This window comes from Dendrobates tinctorius, unplaced genomic scaffold, assembly GCF_039654945.1.
Source record: "Dendrobates tinctorius isolate UK_male_01 unplaced genomic scaffold, ASM3965494v1 ptg000070l, whole genome shotgun sequence".
Classification (NCBI taxonomy): domain Eukaryota; kingdom Metazoa; phylum Chordata; class Amphibia; order Anura; family Dendrobatidae; genus Dendrobates; species Dendrobates tinctorius.
This window is the reverse complement of record NW_027361738.1, coordinates 131397-159270: the sequence shown is the minus strand read 5'-3', so window position 1 is coordinate 159270 and position 27874 is coordinate 131397. Positions and strand designations below refer to the sequence as shown.

Here is a 27874-nt window from a genome sequence, read left to right as displayed (position 1 = left end):
ATATATATATATTTTATACAAGGGAGGAAGAGTGGGAGGGGAGCTGTTATGATTGAGTCACCAATGAGGGAAAAAACAAAAATGCAAGCTCAGCCCAGAAAATCAGAGAGGTTGGAAACTAGCAGATTGCAGACCCCTAATCCTATCACACAACTAGCAGTAGCCGTGGAGTGTTCCTATGGTGATCCTAGACGCCTCGTCACAGCCGGAGATCTAAATAAGCCTAAAGAGAGAAAAGGGAAAAACTGACTGCTCCAGAGCAGACCCCAAAGCAATAGGCAGACCCCAACATAATGACAGTGAAGCAAGATGAAAACACTAACAGATAGAAAGATAGGATGAGCAAATGATGGGGCCCAAGCTAACTAAAAAGGACAGGACAGAAAAGCTGCTGTCTGCAATCCGAGAAAACCCTGCTAAAAATATTACCAACACAACTGATAAGCAAAAAGGACCCTGAAGTCACTAGACTTCAAACCCTATATCAGCACTCAGAATATTCTGAAAGCAGAGCAAAAGAGAACACTGATCAAGGAATAAGAACCCAGCACACCCCCAGCCAGGGATGGCTAAACTCCAAAATAAGGTAAACAAAACCAAAAACTAATAAGTTCAATAGCAGAGCAAAAACTGATATTTGGGAAGCAGGAATCAGACTGGTCTCCAAGAATCCAGCAGAGAAATCACCAGCCACTCAGAAGGGTGTCAGCTGCCTTATATCCAGTCTGAAGTTCCTGTTACCCAGTCACAATCCACCTGATCAGGTGTTTGGTTTCTTTCATCCAAATCAGCCTCACTACCTTCCTTCACCTGAAGAGGGAGATCCTTGGACACAAAAGGTGAATGAACAGATGAGCTCACAACAGGGAGCCATATATACAGGATGGGACAGGGGAGCAGAGCCATGTATACAAGGATGGGACAGGGGAGCCATGCATACAACAGGGGGAGCCACACATTCATTTTCTGATTAGAAAATCAGCATGTACAGTACTCCAGTACAATTTTTCTTAAGTGCTCAATGCTCCATTTCCGTGTAGGTTCCAATCATTAGCAGTGACGGTCATCAGTAGAAGTAGCCCAGTGCTCCCACTGAAACAGAAACAAGCCAGGTGCTCCCACTCATTCAAAACCTATGGCGAGTTGAGTTAATTATAACCTTTATAATATGAATGATAAGTATGCACTGCTAAACTACAACTGCGTCCATAACCCTGCCCCCTTATGACCAAAGCCCCATCCCTGTTACACCTCCATCCCCACCCTGCCGGGCCATGGAAGACTGGTCTTGCTTGAAGCCGGTCCCTGGAGCAAAAAAGGTTGGGGACCACTGCACTACAGTGTAAACATTTGTTCCTTAGCATGTCATGTGGTCATCCAGTCACATGATGGCAGTCAGTTACATATGACATGGAAACCTAATATATCATGACTGATGTGCCTAGTTCTTGTAGAATCAGTTCACTAGCCAGATATCTCCGTCTACACAACTCATTACAAGAGCTGGGCACAGCAGCCTCAGGCTAAAGCTGTAAAAACCGTGGAAGGAGGCAAAGTGTGCAGCCGACATTCATACAGCCATTGTTTTGCCTGACCCTTTTTGCTTTGGTTGAAATTGGGTATTTATGTACTGTGCATGGTAAATTAGATTGTCTTGTTCAAGTAAAAAAAAATTCCTGTGTTGGTTTCTCCATTGTGCATGCGTCAGATATTGTACGTGTTCTTTAATGTTATAATTTCTCATTTAACGTGAACTAACATACTTAAAAGCAGTTTTACCGCTAATGAAAGTTCCTTTTAATAACTACATCTTGGAACGATGATATTTTCCACAGTTGGAGGTGATTGAATATAATGTTCCTATTGAGATAACCTTGGGTCACCCTCCCAGGGCCATGGGGTACTCTGTACTGGGCCGGCGGGATGTGTCACAGCAGCAGTGACCCGGTCCGTGGCCCTGGGCGCCCAATTAACAGGGGAAGTTCAAATGGTGGAATGTAATTAATGGAATAGTTCATGACACCACCTGTGGTGTTCAGAATGTGAGATGTTGAGCCAACACTGCGTGCAGATCCTCTGGGGCTGGTGGTGTGTTTCTGCCAAGATGGTGAAGCTCCCCACAGGTGGAGCTATAGTCCCAGGGCAGTGTAGGGGTAGAGGAGAGGCACAAGCTGTGTAGAAGCTGGTACCCAGATGTAGCAGTGCAAGAATCCTAAACCTTCCCGCTCTTGTGTATTCTCAACTCCACCCGCCTCCCAGCACGTTTCATGTTCCAAGCAGGGAGCCACCAAAGGTGCTCTGCTACACTCCAAGCAGGGAGCCGCAATGTGGCTTTGCTGAACTACAGTGTTGTGTGGGATGCAAGTGTTGGAGCATGGTCAGGAGCCTCCAACTTACCTGGATGGTGGGGCACCACACCTCAGGAGGTGCAGTACCTCTGTGGCGCCACAAGCTTATAGATGTGCCCCTGCTGTGTACTGTGTAATGGTGTGTCTGACTGTACAGGAACATGGTCTGATCACACCACAGCTCCTGGGCATTGGAGGACAGTCTACAGACAGGACCGCATGGGATCTCAAGATGAGCTATATTAAGGCTTTTTTTTTTTTTTTTTAAAGGACAGTTTGAAGTTTCCATATACAGTTTTTTACATATGACTTTAATCACTTTATTCACTTTGAGAGTCAGTATGAAGAATAAGTGACATTTTAACCTTTTTAAAATAATTCCATTACTATGTTTGTAGGACAGAAAAATGTGCCAGTTTTATAGAGTGGGCTGTTTTGGAGAGGTCAATACCATTTGTGCACTTTTTTGTTCAAACACTCACTGCGTTGCCAATGTCTGGTTTGTGTGCACTTTATTTGTATTTTATTCTACTTATTTCACTTCGTCCCACGGTGTATATTTTTTGCCATGATTGCTGGTCTCACACTGTACTCTTGTACTGCAGTGCATGAGAGCAGTCAGCGAGTCACTGGCTCAGCCTGCGAGACCCATCTTATAGGGTCTATGAGGAATTAGGAAATCCACACAAGGAGAACACACTCCTTGCATATGTCCTTGGTAGGATTTAAACCCAGGACTCCAATACTGAAAAGCAACAGTGTTAACTGCTGAGTCACTGCGCACTTGGGGCAGAGTAGTAATGACATCAGCACGCAGTATCTATACATATATAATATCCAGTTGGCCGCTGTCCCCGAATCCCATAAGGCACCGTGGCAGTCAGTTGCACAGGCGCAGTTCGTAGCCGCAAGGCCACAAACTGCACCTGCGCAAGTGACATTCATGTCACTGCTGTTCCGATGCATGCGTATTAACAGCCACAACTGCACGCTCTACCTGCACGGTAATAGCAAACATCTCGTGAAATACATTACACCAACAAGATCTAGAAGATTATCAAAGGTGTAATATTGGTATGGACATGTTGTGGGGGAAAATCACAAAACAGTGAAAAACAGACAAACTGCGACCAAAAATTCCAATACTATATTAGTTATGCAAAAATCAGTGCTTTATTTATTACAAGGGTATCTGGAGGGGAAGGGGTCCACCAAATGACACATGTTAAAAGGGAAGCTCACCGGACATCTAGATGGTGATCATATTAGTATATACATATATATCCATTCTTAAGAAACCACAGATTAAATGATTATCCAGTCAAAAGATATATTGCACATATCCCAAATGGCCTAAGAGGAACTAAGGAAGCATGTAAAACCCACATAGATTATCATCCTTATGTAAAATTACCAGATTATTAGGTGGGAGTATGTCCAGGAGCATCCACCCCCAACGCGCGTTTCGGCAGATTGTGCCTTTTTCAAGGGGTATGCCTTGAGATCACCATCTAGATGTCCGGTGAGCTTCCCTTTTAACATGCGTCATTTGGTGGACCCCTTCCCCTCCAGATACCCTTGTAATTAATAAAGCACTGATTTTTGCATAAACTTATATAGTATTGGAATTTTTGGTCGCAGTTTGTCTTTGTTTTTCCACATGCACGGTAATGACGTGGCTGTTACTGCCCCTGTGTGGGGAACACTGCACTCCCGATGCGATAGCATCGGACCCATTTCTAGTGTGCTAATAAGTTTGAAGTCCATTGAGGATAGACAACCATGCAGACCGCCTCCACTGGTACTTGTAGAGGGGGATGCACCTCAGGCTTCACTCAAGTCTAAGCAAGGCCTTACAGGAATCTGTTAAGGCAAGAAGGTATAGGCCAATGATCATTGATGTGGTGAAATACTGGGGCATATGTATTTGGATATTTGTCATAGGCTTTTCTTCCTTCGTGTTCAGTCTCCAGACCTTTGCAGCCCAAGGTTAGATTTTAGGTCATAAAAGTGGAAAACTTCAACCCACAGTTAGTTGAGCGTTCATTTCAGCTGAAATAACAGATCAATGTGTAAAATGAAGTTGGCCATGCTTGAGTATTCTGACAGATGAAAGATATCATCTATGATCTTTCCATAAAAGATACACAGAAAACCTTTTTTTCAGTGTCACTGACCACATGCAACCTGGTAGAACTACTGGTAACAGCCAATAAGGACAGAAAGGTGTACAGACAATTGAGTAGCAATCATTCACCAGATGATCATTGGATCAAAAGTGAATATTCAAACTATGTTTATGGCCACACTTAGGAACAATGATCTCATTAATGAGATGACTGAGCAAGAGACTGCAGAACTGATCAATACCATTACAGTGTGGCATTCACAGACCCTACACCCACACGGGGGTGAAAAAAACAACTTCAGTAACTTACAACAGTTTTCCTGTGATCTTGGCTTCCCCTTGTTATCAGATCTGATCTCTTCACACCTCTGAATATTACCTTGCACTTTTTTAATTATTATTTTTTTTTTTTTTAAAGCACATGAAAAGGGAAGAGAATCTCATTGAGCAAGATGCAAAATATTTCCTGGTAACAAAATATTTTATGCCATAGACATTGCCAACTCCTTCTATTTATATTTCTAGATGAAGAGCAAAGGGTTCATCGACACGCACTGAATAGTCCAAACCTGGTGTCTGAATGCAGAATGAGCCTAGCCTTACTATGGCAGCGTGATGCTCCTCCCGCATCTTAAGAGATACACATAACACCCATCAGGGAATATAGCAGCTCCACCAGCTAAGGAACAGGTTCCAGCCTCAAGGTCAGATCTGAAGTCCACAACAACCCACCTTGCTATTCTGCATTAAGACTCCACTTGAGAAGCTGCTGGTCAGCGGAGTGTTGTAATCGTTCTATTAGCACACATTAACCACACTACCAGGACTGCACATGTAGGGAAGTGGACTGACCTGTGGACCTGTCTGAAGAGGAACAGTGAATGAAGTGTGCAGTTAACATACTTGAAGTGAATTCATATGGACATGTGGGGAGACAGCAAGAAATAGTGAAAGATGGTGAAGTACTGGGTTTTGGCCACTGGGGGGGGCCCCCAACCAAGAACAGCAGGAAAAGGAGACAGTGCGGTACTAAACATTGGCAACTAGAGGGAGACGAGAAAGGAAGAAAAGGACTTAACAGCAGCTAATGCTTAGGAAACTGCAGAGTCATGGTGGGTGGAGTTACAGGGACTCGAGAGGGGAATAAAACAGAGCGAGTCCAGGGAAGCCAATCCAGGAGGAGGAGTTCAGCAGAGGGAAAGACTGAAGGAGGAAGAGGCAAAGAGGAAGCGCTCCGGAAGGGACTGGAAGGAGAGAGTCAGGGGGTGGCCTTGACAGGAGAGCTGCAGGACAGAGGAAGCCCGGGGGGTACCAGATGGACGGACCCAGACAGGCGAAGCGCTGTGGTGGTAGGCCTAGGGCAGCCACAGTGATAGAACAGCGAGGGATGTCAATTCAAAAAGGAGAAAAAGGTGCAATGTACCCGGGCCTGTGTACAGAAGCAGTCGTGCTGCTGTGGTCGTTGGGAGGACGGCCAATAAAGGGGACCTGTTGAATGTACACCGGTCTGTCTCCAGTCTGTTCATGGTGAAAAAGGGACCACCCCCCAGTTGGTGCACATACCTACACATAAGATCTACAGTAGCAGAAGGCAGAGACTTCCATTAGCAATCCCTTATTAGAATGTAGTAATGCAGTACTAGCCTAGAATGTGGCAATAACTTGCAGCTGTGTGAACAGCACAAGTCCAGTCTAGAAAGTCACAAAGTATGAGACCACTACAAAAATAAAGCTTTTGATAAATAGTGGATTTGCTGCAAAACTTCTCCTACACCTAGAGTAGACTAGGTGATAAAGTTAACTTCTTAACTTGTTCATGTTACACCTGGTTTTAGAGCAGCTTTTTAGCACCTCCAGCAACTCATTTTGTACATACCAATGTCATGGCTCAAATAAGCATCACCTGTTCTTCCCCAGGCTGAAAGCCCTGTGTAAGCAACTCCTTTCTTAAAGGGGCTGTTCACTTCTAGTACAACCTCAAACTAAGTGTTCAGTCCCTGGTAAAGTGATGAAGTCTACACTCCGTGTTTGCATTCGCTCTCCGAGGATCTCATGAAGTGCTGTGACATGTTGCCGGTGCCCAATCAGTGCTGGCGTCACCATCTCCACCTTTGTATGAACTGAACATTAAGTGGAAGGCAGGGCTGCAGCTCATCCCTGGCTTCTTCTACATGTTCAATGGTGTCCATAGGTGGAGACTGATGCTAGCAACGATTGGAATTACACATGATGCCCAGTGCCCACCACATCACTATCCCTTGGACTGAGTGCAGACTCTGCTGGAACAGTGCCGATAAGGGAGGCAAATGTAGGCTTTTTTATCAGGTTGATGTACAATACAAAATAATGTGGTACAGTGTTAGCCAGAAAAATCTTTGTACTTGGGTCCCAAAAAAAAAAAAAAAAAAAAAAAAAAAAAAAAATAAGGGTATTCAAAGAGTGATACCTTTATTGGCTAACCAGAGAAACTATATTTGCAAGCTTTCAGGGCTCCAAAGGCCCCTTCACTTGTAAAAAAGCCTGATGAAGGGCCTTCTGAGCCCTGAAAGCTTTATTGGCCAATTTCTCTGGTTAGCCAATAAAGGTATCACTCTGAATAACTCATTTTTTTGGGACCTAAGTATTTACATTGATTTTATCAGGTTGAAAACATTTACAGTAGTTTAAGAAGGGGCTGTCCTAGTAGTGGACACCTTTAAAGAAGTCTTCCCATCTTGCCACCAATGAGGCTTAGTAGAAGATCCACTGAAATGGGTGTGCAGAACTGGCCCAAGGTCATGTTTACACGTGTTTTCCAGGGTTTTTCTGCAGGCAAAACCTGCTCTTGGCAGTAAGGCTATGTGCCCACTATGCAGAAAGCAGCAGCTTGGAAACAGCTCACCTGCATTATTGAAATCCAATGCCCACTATGCTTCCATTTGATGCTGTGTAAAACATTGCTATATCCTGATTGTGAGCACTAAGCCTCAAGAAGCTGGGTTGTGCTCTGTTCTTGCTGGGGGTTTTGGTGCAGAATATGTCATTTGTCTACAGTACATGTTTAATAAAGGTATTCATCAGAAACAGATTCATTGCTTTTATTAGTAAAAAAGTTGCTAAAAAAAATGGAAAAACACTGATAGAATTGACATGCTGCAGATACAAGACTGTAGTTTCCAATTCAGTTGGGAAAAAAAAAACAAACAAAAAAAAAAAAAAAACACTAGGGTGTGCACGAGATTCCAGAAGTCTGTTTTTGCTGATACTGTAAAAAAGCAGCTTTTAATCTGTATAAAAACAAAGTTGCATATGGCTAGAAAGATAAAATTACAAATCTTGCAAGAACAGAAGGAAAACTAAAGCACAGAGGGCTCATTCACGAGTGTATGACATGGCGGTGTGCGTGCCGATGTTTTATCAGATAGCCCTCAGCCCTATATTATACTATGGGGGAAGCACAGATCTACAGGTATTTTCTCATGCAGTTTCAGAATGAGAAGAAAATCTCAGCACGCTGGGGGCGCATCCGAGAATCAAAGTGCACTCACTCATACAAGTCTATGGGTGCGTGTGAAACATCGGACTGCCCTCAGCCATCACCCGAGTCTGATGGTGTTCTAAAATGACAGACTACAGCCCATTAGCAGAGATTTCCAACAGACAAGGTGCAGACACAACACCCACACAATGCAAATGAAGACACGGAAGTATAAGCAGGTAATGTGGGAAGTGTAGTGGGAGAGGAGACAGCAGAACAAGCTGCATTTACAGAAACCCGGACAACTTGTCACTTGCTATTCAAATAGAAATAATTCCAGAAAACTTCGTTGAATCAAAAATGCTGTAGGCAAAGTAGAATGTCATCATTCTCAGTTTCCCCCTGTATGACATAAGCTGACATCAGCCCAGGACCCACTGAAGGGCAGCAAGCACGAAACAGCAGTCGCCTTCCTTTGCGCCACACTTCTCCCCATCTCCATGCTTTTAAAATTACATGACATTTGTTTTTTGCCACATGAGTACATTGACTGCCACCCTTCTCTCTTCCTCCATACTATGAGGTTTTGTATTTTTCTGGTGATCACCCAGTCTGCCACATAACTGTTCGGATCCACTGAGCTTACAGACCATTATAACAGTAAGATTTTGGTACCCCATCACCTAATCTCAGTCTATCAAGGCAGTTTATGACCAAATTAAAGTTTCCCATGCAGATGACATCTGCATCTGGATAATTTAGGGCAAAACTCATCGCCTTCTGGAGATTTGACATATTAGCCGGGGGGGGGGTATAGACACAATATGGACGCATTTCCTAGAATTATTCAGTGCATATGCAAAAACAAAATGACCCTCAGGATCCTTCTGGGCCTCCCACCTAACATCTCTATATCAGTAATGAAACCCCTCTCGAGTAATTAGTAAGAAATGCGTGGATAAGCCATTGTACCCATGGTTTCTGTACGCTCCGAGCTGTATCTCTGGTCAGGTGTGTCTCCACCAAGGCCACAACGCAAGGGTGATAATGCCTAATCTGCGCAAATACCTTGATTCTCTTCCGGGGGTTTAATACCCCTCACATTCCAGGTCATGCATATTATTTCAGACCCCATGTTTACTCATCTAGATATGGTGTGCATTATTACTCGAGTAAAATTTAGCGACATCACACAGAAAATGAGATTGCTGTTGGCTTCAACTTCTACATGAACAGTTAACCATTGCAAAAGAGAAAACAGAAGAACCTAACAATATAGGAGTAAAGTCCCACACTCCTATCATAAAACAAACAAGGGGATACCATCACTGAACTCAGTGTCCGGTATTGCTGGTAAATTGGACGCCTGCAGAAAAAGCCCCAATTAAACCATTAATAAGAGAATTCTGATTAGCAATAGGTACATTAGGATTCCTTTGCAATAGACCGCAGCTACTCAATAAAAAAACACGAAAGAACCCTCGTGGATAACCCAGAGTCGAGCCGGATAGATCATTGAATACATAACGTTCCTCTAAGCTGCTTGATTTCAATGAACTGTGCCTGCTGTTTCTGAAGTTCCATAAAAAAAAAATCCAAAAAGAGAGATCGTGGCATTGATTAACTTAATGGGATTTTTTTGCCGTGCTAGACATAGAATAGCATATCTGTCCTTGCAGTTGAGGAGATGGGCTAGGAAATGTCTAGATGAGGCTACCAGAGGAAGGGGATTTGTAGGAACCCTGTAAGCCCTATCAACGGCGAACGTTGGAGAGAATTCATCCCCCAAAGAAGCTTTAAGCCAGCCTTCAAAAAAATTGCTCAGGATGCTGACCTTCCGAGCGTTCCGGCAGACCAATGACTCGGATATTGTTCCGACGCATTCTATTCTCCAGGTCATCCGCTTTTTGCCTCCAGGTGTTTCTAGAGCCTGCCACTTCTGTTAGCTTGGCCTCCATAGGTGTAATGGTATCTATCTGGGACACTTGTCTCCACTTCCATAATGCACCGCTTCATGGCCTGCATATCTTGCCAAAGACACCCCACCTCAGTGTATACATCCTCTATTTTCCCAGTCAGGGACGTCCTGGAGATGGCCTGTATCAACTGTTCGGATGCCTGTTTGAGGGTCAATTCTTCTTGCTCGCTCCCCTCCTCACCCCAGAGTGCAGTGTCAGAGGGATCAGTTCTGGCAAACTCAATTTTTCAGCTGTTCCTAACCCCCTGACGATTCATGATCGATAGCAATATGGCACAGCAAGATGACTGGAATTATGTACTCTGGGGACTCCCCACTCCAAATTATAAACACAGCAGGGCTATTATGTGATAATGTCCCAGGAATAGCGCAAAGCAGGAGGGCCACGTAAGATTGTAGAGATAATGCCTGGCATTGAGTCATTAACCCCTTCCCAACCAATGACGCCACATAGGCATCATGAAAACTGGTGCCAATCTTACCAGTGACACCTATGTGGCGTCATGACTTTAAAGCCCCCCTGCGGGTCGGGTGACCGGGGTCACTGAAAGGTCACCCGACCCGCAGATACAGGGGGCTTTGTTCTTCACCACAAGGGGTGTGGCTTCGCCCCCACGTGGCTACGATCACTCCAATTGGCTAAGTGAAACAGCCAATCAGAGCGATAGTAATATTTAATCAATGAAAATTGATGAATTACAATCCAACCATGGCCGATGCTGAAGTAGCATCGGACATGGCTGGAGACACCAAGTTAACCCCCCCCCTGCCGGCGCCGATCGGGCGCCGCCATCAACTGACGGCGATCAGCTGCCGCTGTCACAATCTGCCCCCCTCGCCCTCACGATACTCACTAACCCCCCTGGCTGTCCCGGTCCATGGGCGCCGCCATCTTGGAAAATAACAGGCGCATGCGCAGTGCGCCCAGCGGCAGATTCATTTTTTTATATTTTGATCACTGTGAAACTCAGCGATCAAAAAAAAAAAAAAAAAAAAAAAAAAGTAAATCACTGCCCCCTTTATCATAGGGACAAATAAAATATTTTTATTTTTCAATTAGGGTTAGAAATAGGGTTAGGTTTGTGACTAGGGTTAGAGTTGGTATTAGGGTTAGAGGTGTGTTGGGGTTATGAATAGGGTTGAGATTAGGGTTGGAGATAGAATTGAGGGGTTTCCACTGTTTAGGCACATGAGGGGCTCTCCAAACACAATATGGCACCACCATTTATTCCAGCCAATTTTGCGTTCAAAAAGTTGAACAGTGCTGCCTCCATTCCAAGCCCTGACGTGTGCCCAAACAGTGGTTTACTCCCACATATGGGGTATCAGTGTACTCAGGAAAAATTGCACAAGAACTTTGGGGGTCTAATAAATAAATCTTTATTTTTATATAGCGCTAACATATTCCGCAGCGCTTTACAGTTTGCACACATAATTTCACCTGTTACCCTAGGGAAAATTAAAAATTGGGGGCTAAAAATAATTTGTGGAGAAAATTTTTTTATTTTCACAGCTCTGTTTTATAAACTTCTGTGAAGCACTTGGGGTTCAACATGCTCTCCACACATCTAGATAAGCTCCTTAGGGGGTCTAGCTTCCAAAATGGGGTCATTTGTGGGGGGTTTCCACTGTTTCAGTACATCAGGGGCTCTGCAAATGTAACATGTCGCCCGCAGACCATTCCATCAAGTTGACATTTCAAAACGTCACTACTTCCCTTCCGAGCCCCAACGTGTGCCCAAACAGTAGTCCCCCCCCACTCATGGGGTACCAACGTACTCAGGACAAACTGGACAACAACTTTTGGGGTCCAATTTATCTTATTACCCTTGTGAAAATAAATAGTGGGCTAAAAATCATTTTTTGAGGGAAAAAAATATTTTTTTATTTTCACGGTTCTGCGTTATAAGCTTCTGTGAAGCACTTGAGGGTTCAGAGTGCTCACCACACATCTAGATAAACTCCTTAGGGGGTCTAGTTTCCAAAATGGGGTCACTAGTGGGGGAGCTCCAATGTTTAGGCACACAGGGGCTCTCCAAACACAACATGGTGTCCGTTAACGATTGGAGCTAATTTTCCATTCAAAAAGTGAAATGGCGCTCCTTCCCTTCCGGGCCCTGCCATGCACCCAAACAGTGGTTTATGACCACATATGAGGTATTTGTGCACTCAGGAGAAATTGACCAACAAATTTTAGGATCCATTTTATCCTGTTGCCCATGTGAAAATGAAAAAACTGAGGCTAAAAGAACATTTGTGAAAAAAAAAGCACTTTTTTTACAGATAAATTTGTGAAGCACCTGGGGGTTCAAATTGCTCATTATGCATCTAGATCAGGGTTCCCCAACTCCAGTCCTCAAGGCCCACCAACAGATCATGTTTTCAGGATTTCCTTTGTATTGCACAGGTGATGCAATTATCACTTGAGCAATACTAAGGAAATCCTGAAAACATGATCTGTTGGTGGGCCTTGAGGACTGGAGTTGGGGAACCCTGATCTAGATAAGTTCCTTGGAGGGTCCAGTTTCCAAAATGGGGTCATTTGTGGGGGAGCTCCAATGTTTAGGTGCACAGGGGCTCTCCAAACGCGACATGGCAACCGCTAAATATTCCAGCATATTTTCCATTCAAAGTCAAATGGCGCTCCTTCCCTTCTGAGCCCTGCCGTGCACCCAAACAGTGGTTTATGACCACATATGAGGTATCGATGTACTCAGGAGAAATTGCCCAACAAATTTTGTGATCCATTTTATCCTGTTACCCACGTGAAAATGAAAAAATTGATGCTAAAAGAAAATTGTTGGAAAAATTAAAATGTCCATTTTTTCCTTCCACATTTAGTTCCTGTGAGGCACCTGAAGGGTTAATCTTCTTGAATGTAGTTTTGAGTAGCTTGAGGGGTGCAGTTTTTAGAATGGTGTCACTTTTGGGTATTTTCTGCCATATAGACCCCTCAAAGTGACTTAAAATGTGAGGTGGTCCCCAAAAAAAAAAAAAATGGTTTTGTAAATTTTGTTGTAAAAATGAGATATCACTGGTCAACTTTTAACCCTTACAACTACCTAACAAAAAAACAAGAAAAAAAAATGTTTCCAAAATTGTGCTGATGTAAAGTAGACATGTGGGAAATGTTATTTAGTAACCATTTTGTGTCACATACCTCTCTGGTTTAACAGAATAAAAATTCAAAATTTGAAAATTGCGAAATTTACAAAATTTTTGCCAAATTTCTATTTTTTTCACAAATAAACGCAAAAATTATCGACCTAAATTTACCACTAAAAACCAATCTCAGAATTGCTAGGATCCGTTGAAGCGTTCCTGAGTTATTACCTCATAAAGGGACACTGGTCAGAATTGCAAAAAATGGCCAGGTCATAAGGTCAAAATAGGCTGGGTCATGAAGGGGTTAATAGGATTTCTTGTGGCCAGGGGGAATCCATAGCACCTGCAGAGACAGCAGCAGGGGGTCCAGGGGCCCCTAAAGTAATGGCACCAGCAGGTTAAGTGATTTGTCAGCAGGGGAACATGGGGCCCAATCTTGCACAGCACTCACCGAGTGTCCCCCTCCTATCCTCAGGATGTGTGCTCACTGCCCGGGTAGTGCTGCAGCGATGGGGGGCTGACGCCGCATCTCTCACTGTCAGAGCGCACGCGTCTAAGATGGCCGCCACCTCATGCAGGCCGCACCGCCCGCCCCATCAGCTCACCAGAGAATTTTTGTGTCCTCCCTCAGGGGTCCAGGAGCATCCCGAGTCCAGGGGGTCCCGAAACTGGCAGGTATGCCACGGTAGCAGGGGTCTATCTGCAGGATGTCAGGCGCTCTCCTGGTGTGAGTCCTCTCCTCAGCTACATATCCACACCCCCTGCACTCACTAAAGTGCTTTTTGTTTTAGCAATGCTACTTTGAGGTACATGATATTTTGAGTGCAGGTTCAAACCTGTCAGGGGGACTAGAAATGAGAGTTTAAAAAAATTTAATATATCATATAGTATACATTGCCAGAAATGCACAAAAGGCTGATCTTACCAAATATGAAATAAGCTGACCTTCGGGTGCAAAAGGACAGAAACATTATTCCAGTCGCTCAAAGTTAACTGCATGTGCACTCAAAAATAGCTGCAGCCCAGCTAGGAAGACGTGTTCCCCAGTGATATCGGCCAATCTAAAGCCAGCAGCAGCTCAGCAGAGAGCAGGTGATGGAAGATAGCGGGACGGTGAGGAGCACACGATGGACGGCTGGGACCACACAGAAACAAGCGACGCACAACAGCCGTTCTGTAACCAGAAACATTTGTGCAACTTGTCTGTGGTGCGATTTTAGAGATCAGACTTTGCTGTTAATGAAAACCACCAATCTGCAGAAGTCCCATGCAAGTCTATGGCAAGTGTCACTTCTACAAACAGCAGAAAATCCAACACATGTGGAGCCGTCTAGGAGTCTCACAGTAATCTGCAAGTCACAATGCAGCACACAGATCATTACAGCCAGAGCTGCAGAGGGTCCTGGATTTCAGTGACTGGGTGTAGCCCACGCCTTGTTAATCCAAGCTGGGGGGGTATAGATTACTGCAATAGTTACTGAGATTATAATCTATGGGGAGGAGGCCAGAGATGATGCAGGATTACAGCGACTACTACATGATGTGGATTATTCACCCTGGTGATATCTAGTTATTTTAGTTAAGGGGGTTTTACACATAGCGATATCGCTAGCAATATCGCTAAAACGTCACTGATTTTGTGACGTTATAGCGATATCGCCATGTGTGATACTTACCTCCGACCGGCTCCCCCGCTGTCCATCGCTGATCGTGCGAGATCGGGCGGCTTCATTTCTCGTCTGCTTCCTGCTGTGTGAGACGAGCGACGCGTGGAGGACGTCTTCATCGCTGAGTGTGAAAGGCGAGTATCGTGCGCTGTATCGCTGCTGCATCGCTGTGAGATCTTTGTGTGGAAGCTCACTAGTGATCATTTAGCGATGCACCAGTGATCCTGACCGCATCATATCGCTGGTGCATCGCTAAATGTCAAAGGGCCTTTACTGTACATAGATTTAAAATATTCCTCAGTCCATCAAGTTCAACCTCTCTCCACCAATTGTACATTGTCACTAAATTAACTAGAACCCACAATGTTCTGTGTACTGAGGAAATCAGCCGGCCCTTTTATAACAGCAGTTATAATGTCTGCCATTATTACCTCTTGTGGTAATGATTTATGCTATAGGAACGAAAGGAGCACAAATAGGGTCTTATCCGATGACAAAATACAAAATACAATATCCACTCACCCCTTGTAGGAAAGGTAAAGCATGTAAAGGATCAGCTGCTGCACGTCCAAGGGCCAAACCAGTGACCACCGATATACAAAACCATATGGAACTTTTTTTTATGGACTTTGTGCGCTGCTGAACAATGGACACAATTCCAGTTATGATGAAAGATTAGTGTTTTATTCCCAACACGTTTCGGAGTAATAGTTACTTCTTCCTCAGGGGATGACAGACATGAAAGAATAGCGTTGTTCACAGACTAAATACACTCCATATTTGGAATTGTGTCCATTGTTCAGCAGCGCACAAAGTCCATAAAAAAAAGTTCTATATGGTTTTATACCTCTTGTTGTAGTCAGCGCTGTGGGGTCAGGAGTAGGGAAATGGAGGAGACGCTGTTGGTGGTTTGGCTCACTGACTCCACAGCCCTGGCGGTAGGGCATTTATGTGTATGGTTTATTCATTGCTGGATGCTTCTACACCCTTATATAAAGCGTGGTCTCTTATATACAGCACCCTCCAACACTACATGAAGCATCGTTCATTCCTATACACAGCATCCTCTGCTGCAGGAAGCGTCATCCCTCATATACAGTGTCCTCCATTACTACATAAAGCATCATCCCTCATATACAGTGTCCTCCATTACTATACAAGCATTGTCCCTCATATACAGCACCCTCCATTACTACAGGAAGCATCTCCCCTAATTATATACAATGTCCTCCCTTACAACATAAAGCATTGTCCCTTATTATATAGTGTCCAAAATTACTACATAAAGCATCAGCCCTTCCTATATACAGCTCCCTCAATTTTCAGATCCTGTGTGGTTCATATTAGTTTTGGGGCTATGATAAATGGAGCAATAAATGGGGGCTGCATAATAAAGTTATTGAACTTGGGTCTATAATATCCCAGATTTCCTCCCCCATAGCATCTCCTGATAGCCTGCAGGTGGTCAGTGTGGCAGAAGAGCCATGGAGTCAGTGACTGCCCTCATGGCACCAGACAGCCTCATGTATCACCTGCCACAGTCTAGGGACCATCCCCCCAGTCTATAGCTCACCCCTGTGCCCTCTGTAGGAAATAACACGAGTGGGCCGTCTGCTAGCGCTAAACAGGAAGCTGCGTGCCCACACATACACTGCCGGCCATAGCCGGTAGCAGAGCACAGCCCGGTCTCACCTCCCTAGTTCCTGGCGGCAGCAGGGAGGCAGTGACCGGCGGGCTGTCTTATCACTGCTCACACGCCGTGCACAGCTGGGTGCTACTAGGTCAATTAGGTGCAATCCCGCACTTGCCCAGTAGATGGGGCTGGAGATCACAGGGATTCTGGAGCTGTGCAATCATTAGACTTCACAGGTGTAACTAGAATCATCGGGGTCCAGAGCAGAATGAGGGGGGCTGCCATCCTCTAGCAGAAGTAGCAAGAAATACAGGTATGGATGATGGAGTCATATATGTGACGGTGTGTGTAAAACGCTAAGGAACATACTGGCTCTATATATGTGAGGAACTTAAAAATAAATGAATGACAGAATTTACATAATATTAGAAAGCCGAAACATCCCAGCCTGTTATTCCTTGTATAAAGAAATATTTTTTTTTACACCTGAGTGCTCCCCTACCTGAGCCCCACATACCCTGTTTTGGGTGCTACACTACAGTAATGACAGGGTATGGGGAGCAATAGTCCCTGATATTGGACTCTGTCCTACCTGAGAGCAGGCACCACCATCCGAATACAGCCACCATGTTTGTATAAGGCCGTATTCACACACGGTCAGTATTTTACCTCAGTATTATTAGTAATATAATGCATTTGTAAGCCAAAGGAGTGGGTGATAAATACAGAAGTAGTGACGTGTTTTCCGTTCCCTGAAAAATGCCCACAGGAAAATTGCCAATTTCAGCATCACAAAGTTTCAAATCAATGATATTTGAGGTGCAAGGTGAGGAAGTTCACATGATGTGATCAACTTGTGATTTACAGTTGACCTAGTGCAAAACTGCAAAAATGACGAAGATCTGTGTTTGTAGCAGTCTGTCATTATCAGCACTAGATAGATATAGTCTGCTCTCATCTCTCACTGATTCTGTCTTAAGGTACTGTCACACTTAGCGATGTACCAGCGATCCCGACCAGTGATATGACGCGGTCAGGATCGCTGGTACATCGCTAAGTGGTCACTAGTGAGCTTCCAGACAGGCAGATCTCACCAGCGACATCGCTGGGGACGGGGGTCGCTACTTACCTGTCACACCAGGCGATCCTGCGTCCTCCCTCCCGGCTCCACGCGTCGCTCGTCCTCACAGCAGGAAGCTGACGACGAGAAACAGTCCTGAACGTTCTCGCGTGATCAGCGATAAGCAGCGGAGGAGCGGGTCGTAGGTAAGTATCAGACACAGAGATATCGCTAGCAATATCGCTATAACGTCACTAGTTATAGCGATATTGCTAGCGATATCTCTTAGTGTGACATGCCCTTTACTCCTCTCACCAACTCAAAACAGCAGCACATGCAGAACCAGCAGCAATGTGATCCAGAGGAGCCATCACTGCTATCAGTACTCACAAAAGTATCACTGTATTACCTGTGGAGTTACATGGGACTGCAGGCCACATCTAATACATTATCATCTCAGTGGGAGCCCACCAAAAGCAGAGTGCTGCTGGAAGATAGTTGTTCCTGGAAGCCCAGAAGGCACAGCAGAAAGAGATTCTGTCACTTTTACTTCCTTGTGCTCTTGCTGAGAATATATAAGGTTTTGCAGTGGTGTAACTGGAGTCCGATGGGCCCCAGTGCAAAATTTGGACCTGCCCCCCCCCCACACGGTCAGATGTATGGGCCCATGTTGTGTTCTAAATTCTATAAAGACTTATGAATTGCCCCCGTCCCCCTTCATTATGTAGTAATCTCCCCCGTCCTGGTATATATGCCCATCATCCTGGTGAATATGTCCACATCCTGATATATATGTCCCCATCCTGGTATATGGTCCACATGGTCTCCATCCTGGTATATATGTCCCCGTCCTGGTTTACATGGTCCCCAATCCTAGTGTATGTGTCCTCGTTCTGCCCCTAATGCATAATTAAAAACAAAAAATTCTTCTCACCAGCGTGCGGTCCTCTTGACAGCCATGGGTAAGGAATAAGTATGGGGTTATGACCTCATGACTGATTAGCAAGGGATTATTGCTATGTTCACACCTCACTAGTTGATTACTATACCTCTGCTAATTTGCATTTTTGGGGCCTCTTGAATTTATTTGCACTGGCAATATGCATACTATTTCTTCCTGCTGTCATAAGCACTGCACCTTTGTTGCACCTAGGTCTCTTTCTGACACTCAGCCATATTACTATTGTATTATGTTGTCTATTCATATATTTGTGATTTATCTACTAATAAAATAATTATGTGATTTTACTTGAGGATATAGACTCCTTCTTTTTGCATGTTTACAAGTATTGGTGGAGTTTTCCTACGGCTAATGCCATTTGGTGGTTTGGGTAATCCTCTGACCACTATATGATAGTATGTTTTCTGCCATTGGGATTTTGTATTATTCCTGGGTATATTATGGCCTAGGCAAAATTATACCCTGACGTATAAATTGGCCTAGGCCAGATTATACCTCTCCGGGTCAGAATATACCCGAGCTGCTGTAGATCAGATTTTTCACACTTTTGAGAACCATCAAAAACAGCGCCCCAGGCAGCACACGGGGGGCAGAGACAGCGAACGGGGCCCCAGGCAGCACACAGGAGGCAGAGACAGCGAACAAGGTCCCAGGCAGCGCACAGGGGCCCCTCGCAGCACACGGATTGAGTGATATACTCAAGAACGGGGCCCCAGACATTGCACAGGGGATCCCAGACAGCGCACAGGGGCCCTGCACGCTGTCTCTTCCCCCCTTTGCGTGATTTCTCCCCTCCCCCTTGCACGCTGCCTGTTGACCCTGTGCTCTGCCAGGGGCCCGGTGCTGTGCCTGGGGCCCCTGTGGGCTGCCTGGGACCCTGTTCGCTGTCTCTGCCCCCCGTGTGCTGCCTGGGGCCCCTGTGTGCTGCCTGGGGCCCCTGTGTGCTGCCTGGGGCCCGGGTGTGCTGCCTGGGGCCCCGTGCGCTGCCAGGGACCCCTGTGCACTTCCTGGGGCCCTGTGCACTGCCTGGGACCCCCGTGTGCTGCCTGGGAACCCGTTTGCTGTTCCGGCCCCCTGTGTGCTGCCTGGGGCCCTGTGCACTGCCTGGAGCCCCCATGTGCTGCCTGGGACCCTGTTCGCTGTTTCTGCCAGCTATTCCATCCAGTTTGCGTTTAGTTGGACCATCATTTATTTTTCAACAGGACAATGACCCCAAACACAACTCCAGGCTGTGTAAGGGCTATTTGACCAAGAAGGAGAGTGATGAGGTGCTACGCCAGATGACCTGGCCTCCACAGTCACCAGACCTAAACCCAATCGAGATGGTTTGGGGTCAGCTGGACGGCAGAGTGAAGGCAAAAGGGCCAACAAGTGCTAAGCATCTCTGGGAACTCCTTCAAGAGTGTTGGAAGACCATTTCCGGTGACTACCTCTTGAAGCCATTCAAGAGAATGCCAAGAGTGTGCAAAGAAGTAATCAAAGCAAAAGGTGGCTACTTTGAAGAACCTAGAATATAAGAATATAAGACATATTTTCAGTTGTTTCACACTTTTTTGTTAATTATATAATTTCACATGTGTTAATTCATAGTTTTGATGCCTTCAGAGTGAATCTACAATTTTCATAGTCATGAAAATAAAGAAAACTCTTGAATGAGATGGTGTGTCCAAACTTTTGGTCTGTACTGTATCTTTCTGATTTAAGGGCATAAAAATTTAAATTTTGAAAATTGCAAAATTTTCGCCATATTTCTGTTTTGTTTTTTTTTCATAAGTAAACACAAGCCATATTGAAGAAATTTTACCACTAACATGAAATACATTATATCATGAAAAAACAGTCTCAGAATCAGCGGGATCCGTTAAAGCGTTCCAGAGTTATAGCCTCCTAAAGTGACAGTGGTCAGAATTGTAAAAATTGGCCCTGTCATTAAGCTGCAAAATGGCTCTGTCACTAAGGGGTTAATAAACTGTTCTTGTTCAGGACTATCCCCAGGTGGCTAATTATTTGCAGGTGACAATGATTGTTTAAGAAATTGAAGTTATTGTTATTAAACCTCCTTAATAAACTGTTCTTAATAAACTTGTGGGTAATTTTCTGTGAGCAATTTTCGCTGACATTCTTTTGTGGTGCAGAGCATCTCACCTATAACTCTCTACTGTTTTCCTGTGGGTATTCATGTCTGTGGGCATTTTTCACATTTAATGTGAACATCCTCACCTTGCACCTGAAATATCATATAGATCTGAAACGTTGATGCTGCTTTTGGCAATTTTCCGTGTGGGCATTTTTCCTGTGGACATTTTTCTGGTCACTGTTTTCACATATACGCAGCTAAGCTTTGAACCTCTAGGCTGTAGTAAGGCCATATGTCCAGGCTACATCCCATGATTTGACTTCAGTTAGTTTCATGTCTTGTCTGCGCAAAGCCTTATGATTGGGCTACAGAGTGACTTTTGTGAAGCATGGTTTCCATTTTTTGGTTCAATAAGCAAGTGTTTCACTTTTCCATTGCAACTTAACTGCTCTGTGCTGCACCATCTGTAACCCCTCCCAGCTGGAAAACCCCTAATGCTCACTATATCTACTCTCACATTCTCATTCCCTATCACTAAGGGCCCCATCACACATAGCGACTCACCAGCGATCCCGACAATGATATCAACGTGTCAGGATCGCTGGTGAGTCGCTACATGATCGCTGGTGAGCTGCCAAACAGACAGCTTCACCAGCGATCAGCACCAGCAACCCTGAGCGCGCGGCATCGCTGTGTACTTTAGTTACCAGCGCGCTGATGCAGGGAGCTGGTAACTAAGGTACACATCGGGTTTCTAGGTGCTGCGCCCCTTAGATACCCTGCGTTTACCCTAGTTACCAGCTGCTGGTCACTGGTCTCCTGCCTGTCACACGCAGTGATGCGTGCTGGCCAGCGGGAGACCAGCAACCCCAAAAATGTCCAAAGGTTTCCACAGCGATCAGCGATACCTGGCAGGGGGGCCGGTCGCTGATGATGATGATGATGATAATAATAATAATAATAATCTTTATATAGCGCCAACATATTCCGCAGTGCTTTACAGTTGAACAGTTTCAAACACAACAGTCATAAGTAACAACGTTAACAATACAATAATTAAAGCGAAATAAGACGACCCTGCTTGTGAGAGCTTACAATCTACAATGAGGTGGGGGAGATACAAAGTACAGGTGTGTATTTACAATGATGTATTTACAATGCTGGTCCAGCCATCTTCAGGGGGTGGGGGATAGATGGAAATAGTGAATGGGTAACACACAAGCATAAAATGACTTTGATTACTGAATGTGATAGGCCGCTCTGATCGCTGTCACACACAGTGATCTCGCTGGTGAGATCGCTGTTGCGTCATAAAATTTGTGACTCAGCAGCGATCTCGATCGCTATGTGTGACGGGGGCTTAATGTGCCCTGCCCCAATATTCTATTCCCACTATTATCCTCTGCTATCCCTAATATTATACACAACATACTGTATATCAAGTGCATACACATTAACATTTATAAACGCTCTGAAACTGCACGTAATACAGTGAACAATGTCCAAAGAGGGGAAGGCATATCACGGCCTCTGTCACTTCCTTTCAAGTACACAGCTGTTATCTTTTACTATGATTCCGATAAGCCCCACATAATGTTTAGCTGTTGTAGTAGGATTGTCCTGACATTTTCTCAGTGTATCACAAAAGGGGCGGAGCTGGAGTGAGTGTGGATATGTGGAGTGAGTGTGACTATGTGGAGTGGGCGGGGCTATGTGGAGTGGGCGGGGTTTGATACATAAACACACACATACATACACTCAGCTTTTTATATATAGATAATAATGGCACTTATGTTATTAGTATTGTGTTTTTTTTTATTAATGACCAGTATTTTATTATTTAGTCACTATGTAGTGGTAATATGTGGTCTGGTCACAGTGTGGAAGTATTTGTCCCTTTTACTGTGATGTTATTCGGTCACAGTGGTGGTAATATGTGGTCTGATCATGGTGTGATATTTATACCTTGAATGTGGTATTATTCACTATGTGGTGGTAATATGTGGTCTGGTCATGATGTGGCAGTATTTCTCCCTTATATGTGGTATTATTAGGTCACTATGTGTTAGGAACGGTGGAACGCACTAAATAAAAATAATAATAAAGTGCGTTCGCCGCTCGGGGTCCACCGTGCAGTAGATGATATGACTGCTGCTAAGTGGTGACAGGCAAGCAATATGGCGGAAATGCGCACGTGGGTTAAACATCACCCAGGTGCGCGGAGCAATCTCTGTTAAGTCATAGAGGTTTCAACAAAGACAAATACAATAAGGCTGAGCCTGTTGGAGTCACAGTACTCAGAGTAAATGCACACACGGTATCTGGTCACAGGAGCAGAGCCAAAGACAGCGGAACTGCGGCCGTCTAGACCTACCGTGCGTGCGACATTGCAACTGCGGACGCCAAGGAGGGCTGCAACTGCAGTGCCGCGTAGGACACTGCCGCTAGACGACAAAGCTAGTACGCAAGCGCAATGTTGGAAGCTAGCAACTGTGGATGATGTAGTAATGGCGTGCTGGCGCTGACTCTAAGCTTAGATCCTGTGCACATACGTAATATCAGAGGGAAGGGGTTTCAAATGAGTCATTCACCAGAATCATACATCCATCATCATTCACACAGTAGCAACTAGAGACTATACTAGCACATGGCGGAACGGCCAATGCGCACTTTTTATAGCAGCCGGGACCTTCCGGAAGCTTCCAGATCTCCGAGATGGACCAATGAGATCTGGAGCAGGACCTGAGCACATGACTCCCGATCTCCAATGGGAAATCGTCTCATGAGCATGCTCAGTAGGAGGACAGAGGGACTTAGCCCCTGGAGAGATTTGCTGCAAGGCAATCTCCTCTGCGGTAGATAAACAGTAAGAGACCGCAGAATGTAAGGGTCTGGGATTCCTGCAGAGCAGACGCAGAAACCTGACGCCTAACACTATGTGGTAGTATTATGTGGTCTGGCCATGGTGAGATGGTATTTGTTCCCTCTGTGTGGTTTTATTGATCATTTTAAAAAATGTATGTGACACATTTACTTAAAGAAAAATATACCTAAAAACAGTATTGGGTATTTTAAGAAATATTTAATAGGTTTTAGTAGAGTTGGTAGAGTAGGGCCCTGCCTAAAGAGTCTAACTTATTTTCGTGGTGGCTTAAAAAAATATTTTGGCCAAAACAAAAGCTGATGGGTGTGTATGTGATCTGATGATGGGAACTGTTAATGTGTGTTAGATGAGGACGCAGCGCAGAAGTGGAGTTTTTCCAAGAGATGGCGGTGGGACTATGGAAGGTGCGAGGGGTGAAGGCTGAGCTGGGGTGGAGCTTGTGCGGAGTCTCAAAATTTTGCCAGTATGGGACCCTGAAATTCCTAGTGGCAGCCCTACTTCTCAGTGCTCTTCTCTGCCGGCTCCTCAGTGCTCTTCTCTTCCGGCTCCTCGGTGCTCTCCTCTGCCGGCTCCTCAGTGCTCTCCTCTGCCGGCTCCTCAGTGCTCTTCTCTTCCGGCTCCTCGGTGTTCTTCTTTGCCGGCTCCTCAGTGCTGTTCTCTTCCGGCTCCTCGGTGCTCTTCTCTTCCGTCTCCTCAGTGCTCTTCTCTGCCAGCTCCTCAGTGCTCTTCTCTGGCCTCTGGCTGTCTTCTCTGTATCCTCAGCATTTCTCTCTGCTCACAGACCAAGGCACTTTGGAACGTTGTCACAATCTGTCCCGTACTAAGGGAGGAGAGGAGAGTCTTTATAAGGATACCTTCAGGTTATTATGGTTGTGTAGATACATATTAAAATTTATTTTTTTGTTATCGAAAATGAACCTGTCAGGAAGGATAACTCTATTAGCATGCAGATATAGGGTTAATCTGGAGGTTTATAGTTTTATGAAAGTGCCCGGCCACCGTACCAAAAGCACAGCACCTAGGAGAAAATGAACTTTATTCCTCCCAATAAATTAGGCGTCACCTGACTTCAAAGGAACATATGCAACAACCCAAAATCCTGACGTGTACAATATATTCCATGTTTCTTAAAGAAACACAAGTAGATGATATTTATGATCCTCGTCCTTCACCGAACAAAAAAAATCTCATTCTAGTCTGTCACTTAATCTTGGTGACTATCCTGCCCTGTGACACTGTACACTGGCTGTCACCGATATGTGGAGGATGAGCTGTGCCATATGCTAGTGGCAGCACCAGTTACTTCTTGGGCACAGCTGGTGACAATCTAGGAAACCAAATATTCAGTAGCGGGTTCCCCCATGAATGTCACTATATTGTGATCTCATTTTGCGATCCTACATATTCTTATCCCATCCCATAATGTGATTCTACATAGCGTGATCCTATATAGTGATCCTATATATTGTAATCTCATTTTGCGATCTTACATATTCTTATCCCATATTGTGATCCTATATAGTGATTCTATATATTGTGATCTTATAGTGAGATCCTTTATGGTGAGCCCAGGTACCCCTCCTGCCATGCCTGCTGTGTGTACAGACAGCAGCAGGCCCAGATTGCTAATCTGCCCAGTTGGGCAGATGCCTGGTGGGCTGGTGGCTAAGTGGGCTGCCGCCGCCGGCCCTTTAAAGCGGATGGGGAACCTCCGGCCACATGCGGCCCGCAGCATGGGCAGACATACCGCCGCTTCAACCGGCTAATGCATACCTCCAAACTGTCGCGGGCTGGAGCTTATTTTTCCTGCATTGCACTGAGCCTCCACGCCTCCCCCTTCCCCTGCACCGACCCCATCCTCGCCCTCCCAGAGAGACCAACTGGCCACCCCAGCCACTGAAAAATCCCAGCAATGACGACGCTGGGCTGTTCTGTGCGCACAGAACCTGTGATGAGGTCACAGGAGGGGAGGGGTCAGGGGTCACATGATCAGGGGCTCCTACAGAGCAGAGCCGCGTGTGTATGAGGTGTGCGGAGCCGTGTGTGTACAGCGCGGAGAGGTGTGCGGAGCCGCATGTGTACGAGGTATACAGAGTGGAGCCGTGTGTACGAGGCATACAAAACAGAACCATGCGTGTACAAGGTGTATGGTGGGGAGCATTCATACCTCCCAACCGTCCCAGATCCAGTGGGACAGTCCCGAATTTGAGAGAGAGTCAGCCCTACTGCGCTGGCCGGGAGCTTACTTTTTCCGCGGACACATGAGTACACGGCGGAGCACCGAGGAGCACTTTAAAATTCGCACGTGATGTTCCACTGGAAGTGACGTTCTAGAAGCTGACAGGAAATTAGGGAATTTCGAGAGGAGATTGTGACGGATCCATGGAGGCACTTCAGGGAAATTCTTCAGTTCCATCCCCGTGTCCTCCGACAGCGTAGACAGCGAGATCGCCTTGGACTCGGGGATGTCGGCCATGTGAGGCGGATCATGATATGTCCTGCACCGGGAGGCTCAGGTGGGCATTACAATGGGAGCCGGGCTGCTATAGTATCTTTATAGAATCTTTCTTTCTTTCTCTCTCTCTGTTCTTTCTTTCCCCTTTATTTCTCTCTCCCTCTCTGTTCTTTCTTTCCCCTCTTTCTTTTTTCTCTCTGTTTGTTTCTTTCCCCTCTTTCTTTCTCTCTCTCTGTTCTTTCTTTCCCCTTTATTTCTCTCTCCCTCTCTGTTCTTTCTTTCTTTCTTTCCCCTCTTTCTTTTTTCTCTCTTTCTTTCTCCCTCTCTCCTTTCTTTCTCTGTTTTTTCTTTACTCTGTGTTCTTTCTTTTCCTCAGTACCAGTCAGTGTGCCCACAGTACCAGCCACTGTGCCCTCAGTACCAGTCAGTGTAATCACCAGTGCTAAATGGGTGTGGTTGGGGTGTGGACACGCCAGCACTTCCTGTCTCTGACACAGAGCAGCGCCGCTGGATGATGTCATCAATCAGCGGCCAGCTAGCCACTGTGCCAGAGAGCACGGGCACCGGTGATGCTGCGGACAGGTGAAAGGTGCTGTGCGTATGTGTGTGTGTGTGTAGGTGGAGGAGAAGGCAATGATGGGGTGATGGGAAGGAGGCTATGATGGGGTGATGGGGAGGTCATGATGGAGTGATGGGGAGAAGGCCATGATGGGGTAATGGGGAGAAGGCCATGATGGGGTGGTGGGGGAAAAAAAAATGATGATGTGGGTGGTGGGGGAGAATGTAATGATGGTGGTGGAAAGGGCAATAATGTGGGTGGTGGAGGAGGAGAAAATGATGGAGGTGGTGGAATGAGCAATGATGGGGTGAGGGAGAGGACAATAATGAGATGCGGGAGGAGGACAATGAGGGGTGTGGGGGATTGGGATGGGAGGAAGGGGCACTTATAATGGCCTTAGGAACAGTGGGGGTGGAGGAAGACATTATTGCTTATTATAGAATCATAGAATCGTAGAGTTGGAAGGGACCTCCTGGGCCATCTGGTCCAACCCCCTGCTCAAAGCAGGATTCGCTAAATCATCCCAGTCAGATGTCTGTCCAGCCTCTGTTTGAAGACTTCCATTGAAGGAGAACTCACCACTTCTCGTGGCAGCCTGTTCCACTCATTGATCACTCTAACTGTCAAAAAGTTTTTTCTAATATCTAATCTGTGTCTCCTCCCATTCATTTTCTTCCCATTGCTTCTAGTCTTTCCTTGTGCAAACGAGAATAAAGTTGATCCTTCTACAATGTGACAGCGCTTTAGATATTTGTAGACAGCTATTAAGTCTCCTCTCAGTCTTCTCTTTTGCAAACTAAACATTCCCAAATCCTGCAACCTTTCCTCATAAGACAGGGTTTGCAGACCGGTCACCATTCTGGTCGCTCTTTTCTGAACTTGCTCCAGTTTGTTGATGTCTTTTTTAAAATGTGGCGCCCAAAACTGGACACAATATTCCAGATGAGGTCTGACCAAAGAGGAGTAGAGGGAAATAATGACTTCACATGATCTAGACTGTATGCTTCTGTTAATACATCCTAGAATTGCATTTGCCTTTTTTGCTGCTGCATCACACTGTTGACTCATATTCAGTCTGTGATCTATTAGTATACCCAAGTCTTTTTCACATGTGCTGTCACTTAGCCCTATTCCTCCCATTCTATATATGCTTTTTTCATTTTTATTGCCCAGATGTAGTACTTTGCATTTCTCCCTGTTAAAAACCATTCTGTTAGTTGCTGCCCACTTCTCCAGTTTATTTAAATCTTTTTGAATCCTCTCTCTCTCTTCTCTAGTATTAGCTATCCCTCCTAGCTTTGTGTCATCAGCAAATTGAATTAGTTTACCCTCAATTCCTTCATCTAAATCGTTGATAAAGATGTTGAACAATACAGGGCCCAGGACAGAGCCCTGTGGTACCCCACTTGAGACATTCTTCCAACTGGATGTGCAGCCATTTACGACCACTCTTTGGGTCCGATCACTAAGCCAGTTATGAACCCACCTAACAGTTGCCTTGTCCATTCCATACTTAGTCATTTTTTCAATAAGGATTGTATGAGAGACTTTGTCAAATGCTT

The 27874-nt window shown here is 45.3% G+C and overlaps 1 protein-coding gene across 3 annotated transcripts in view; it reads right to left on the bottom strand.

Moving 5' to 3' along the window:
* LOC141095388 (probable serine carboxypeptidase CPVL) overlaps positions 1–16519 on the bottom strand; it is a 103828-nt gene extending 87309 nt beyond the window's left edge. The window contains exon 1 of one of the 3 annotated variants that reach the window (XM_073581343.1): positions 16376–16519. Coding sequence is in view for 2 of the 3 variants with exons in the window: in XM_073581341.1 (XP_073437442.1) it covers positions 16257–16331 (75 nt within the window). In the remaining variant the exon portion in view is untranslated. Of the gene's footprint in view, positions 1–5208; positions 5239–16256; positions 16347–16375 lie in introns of those variants that run through there. The other 2 variants (XM_073581341.1, XM_073581342.1) reach the window with 2 other exon arrangements.
* Positions 16520–27874: the final 11355 nt, after the last annotated feature.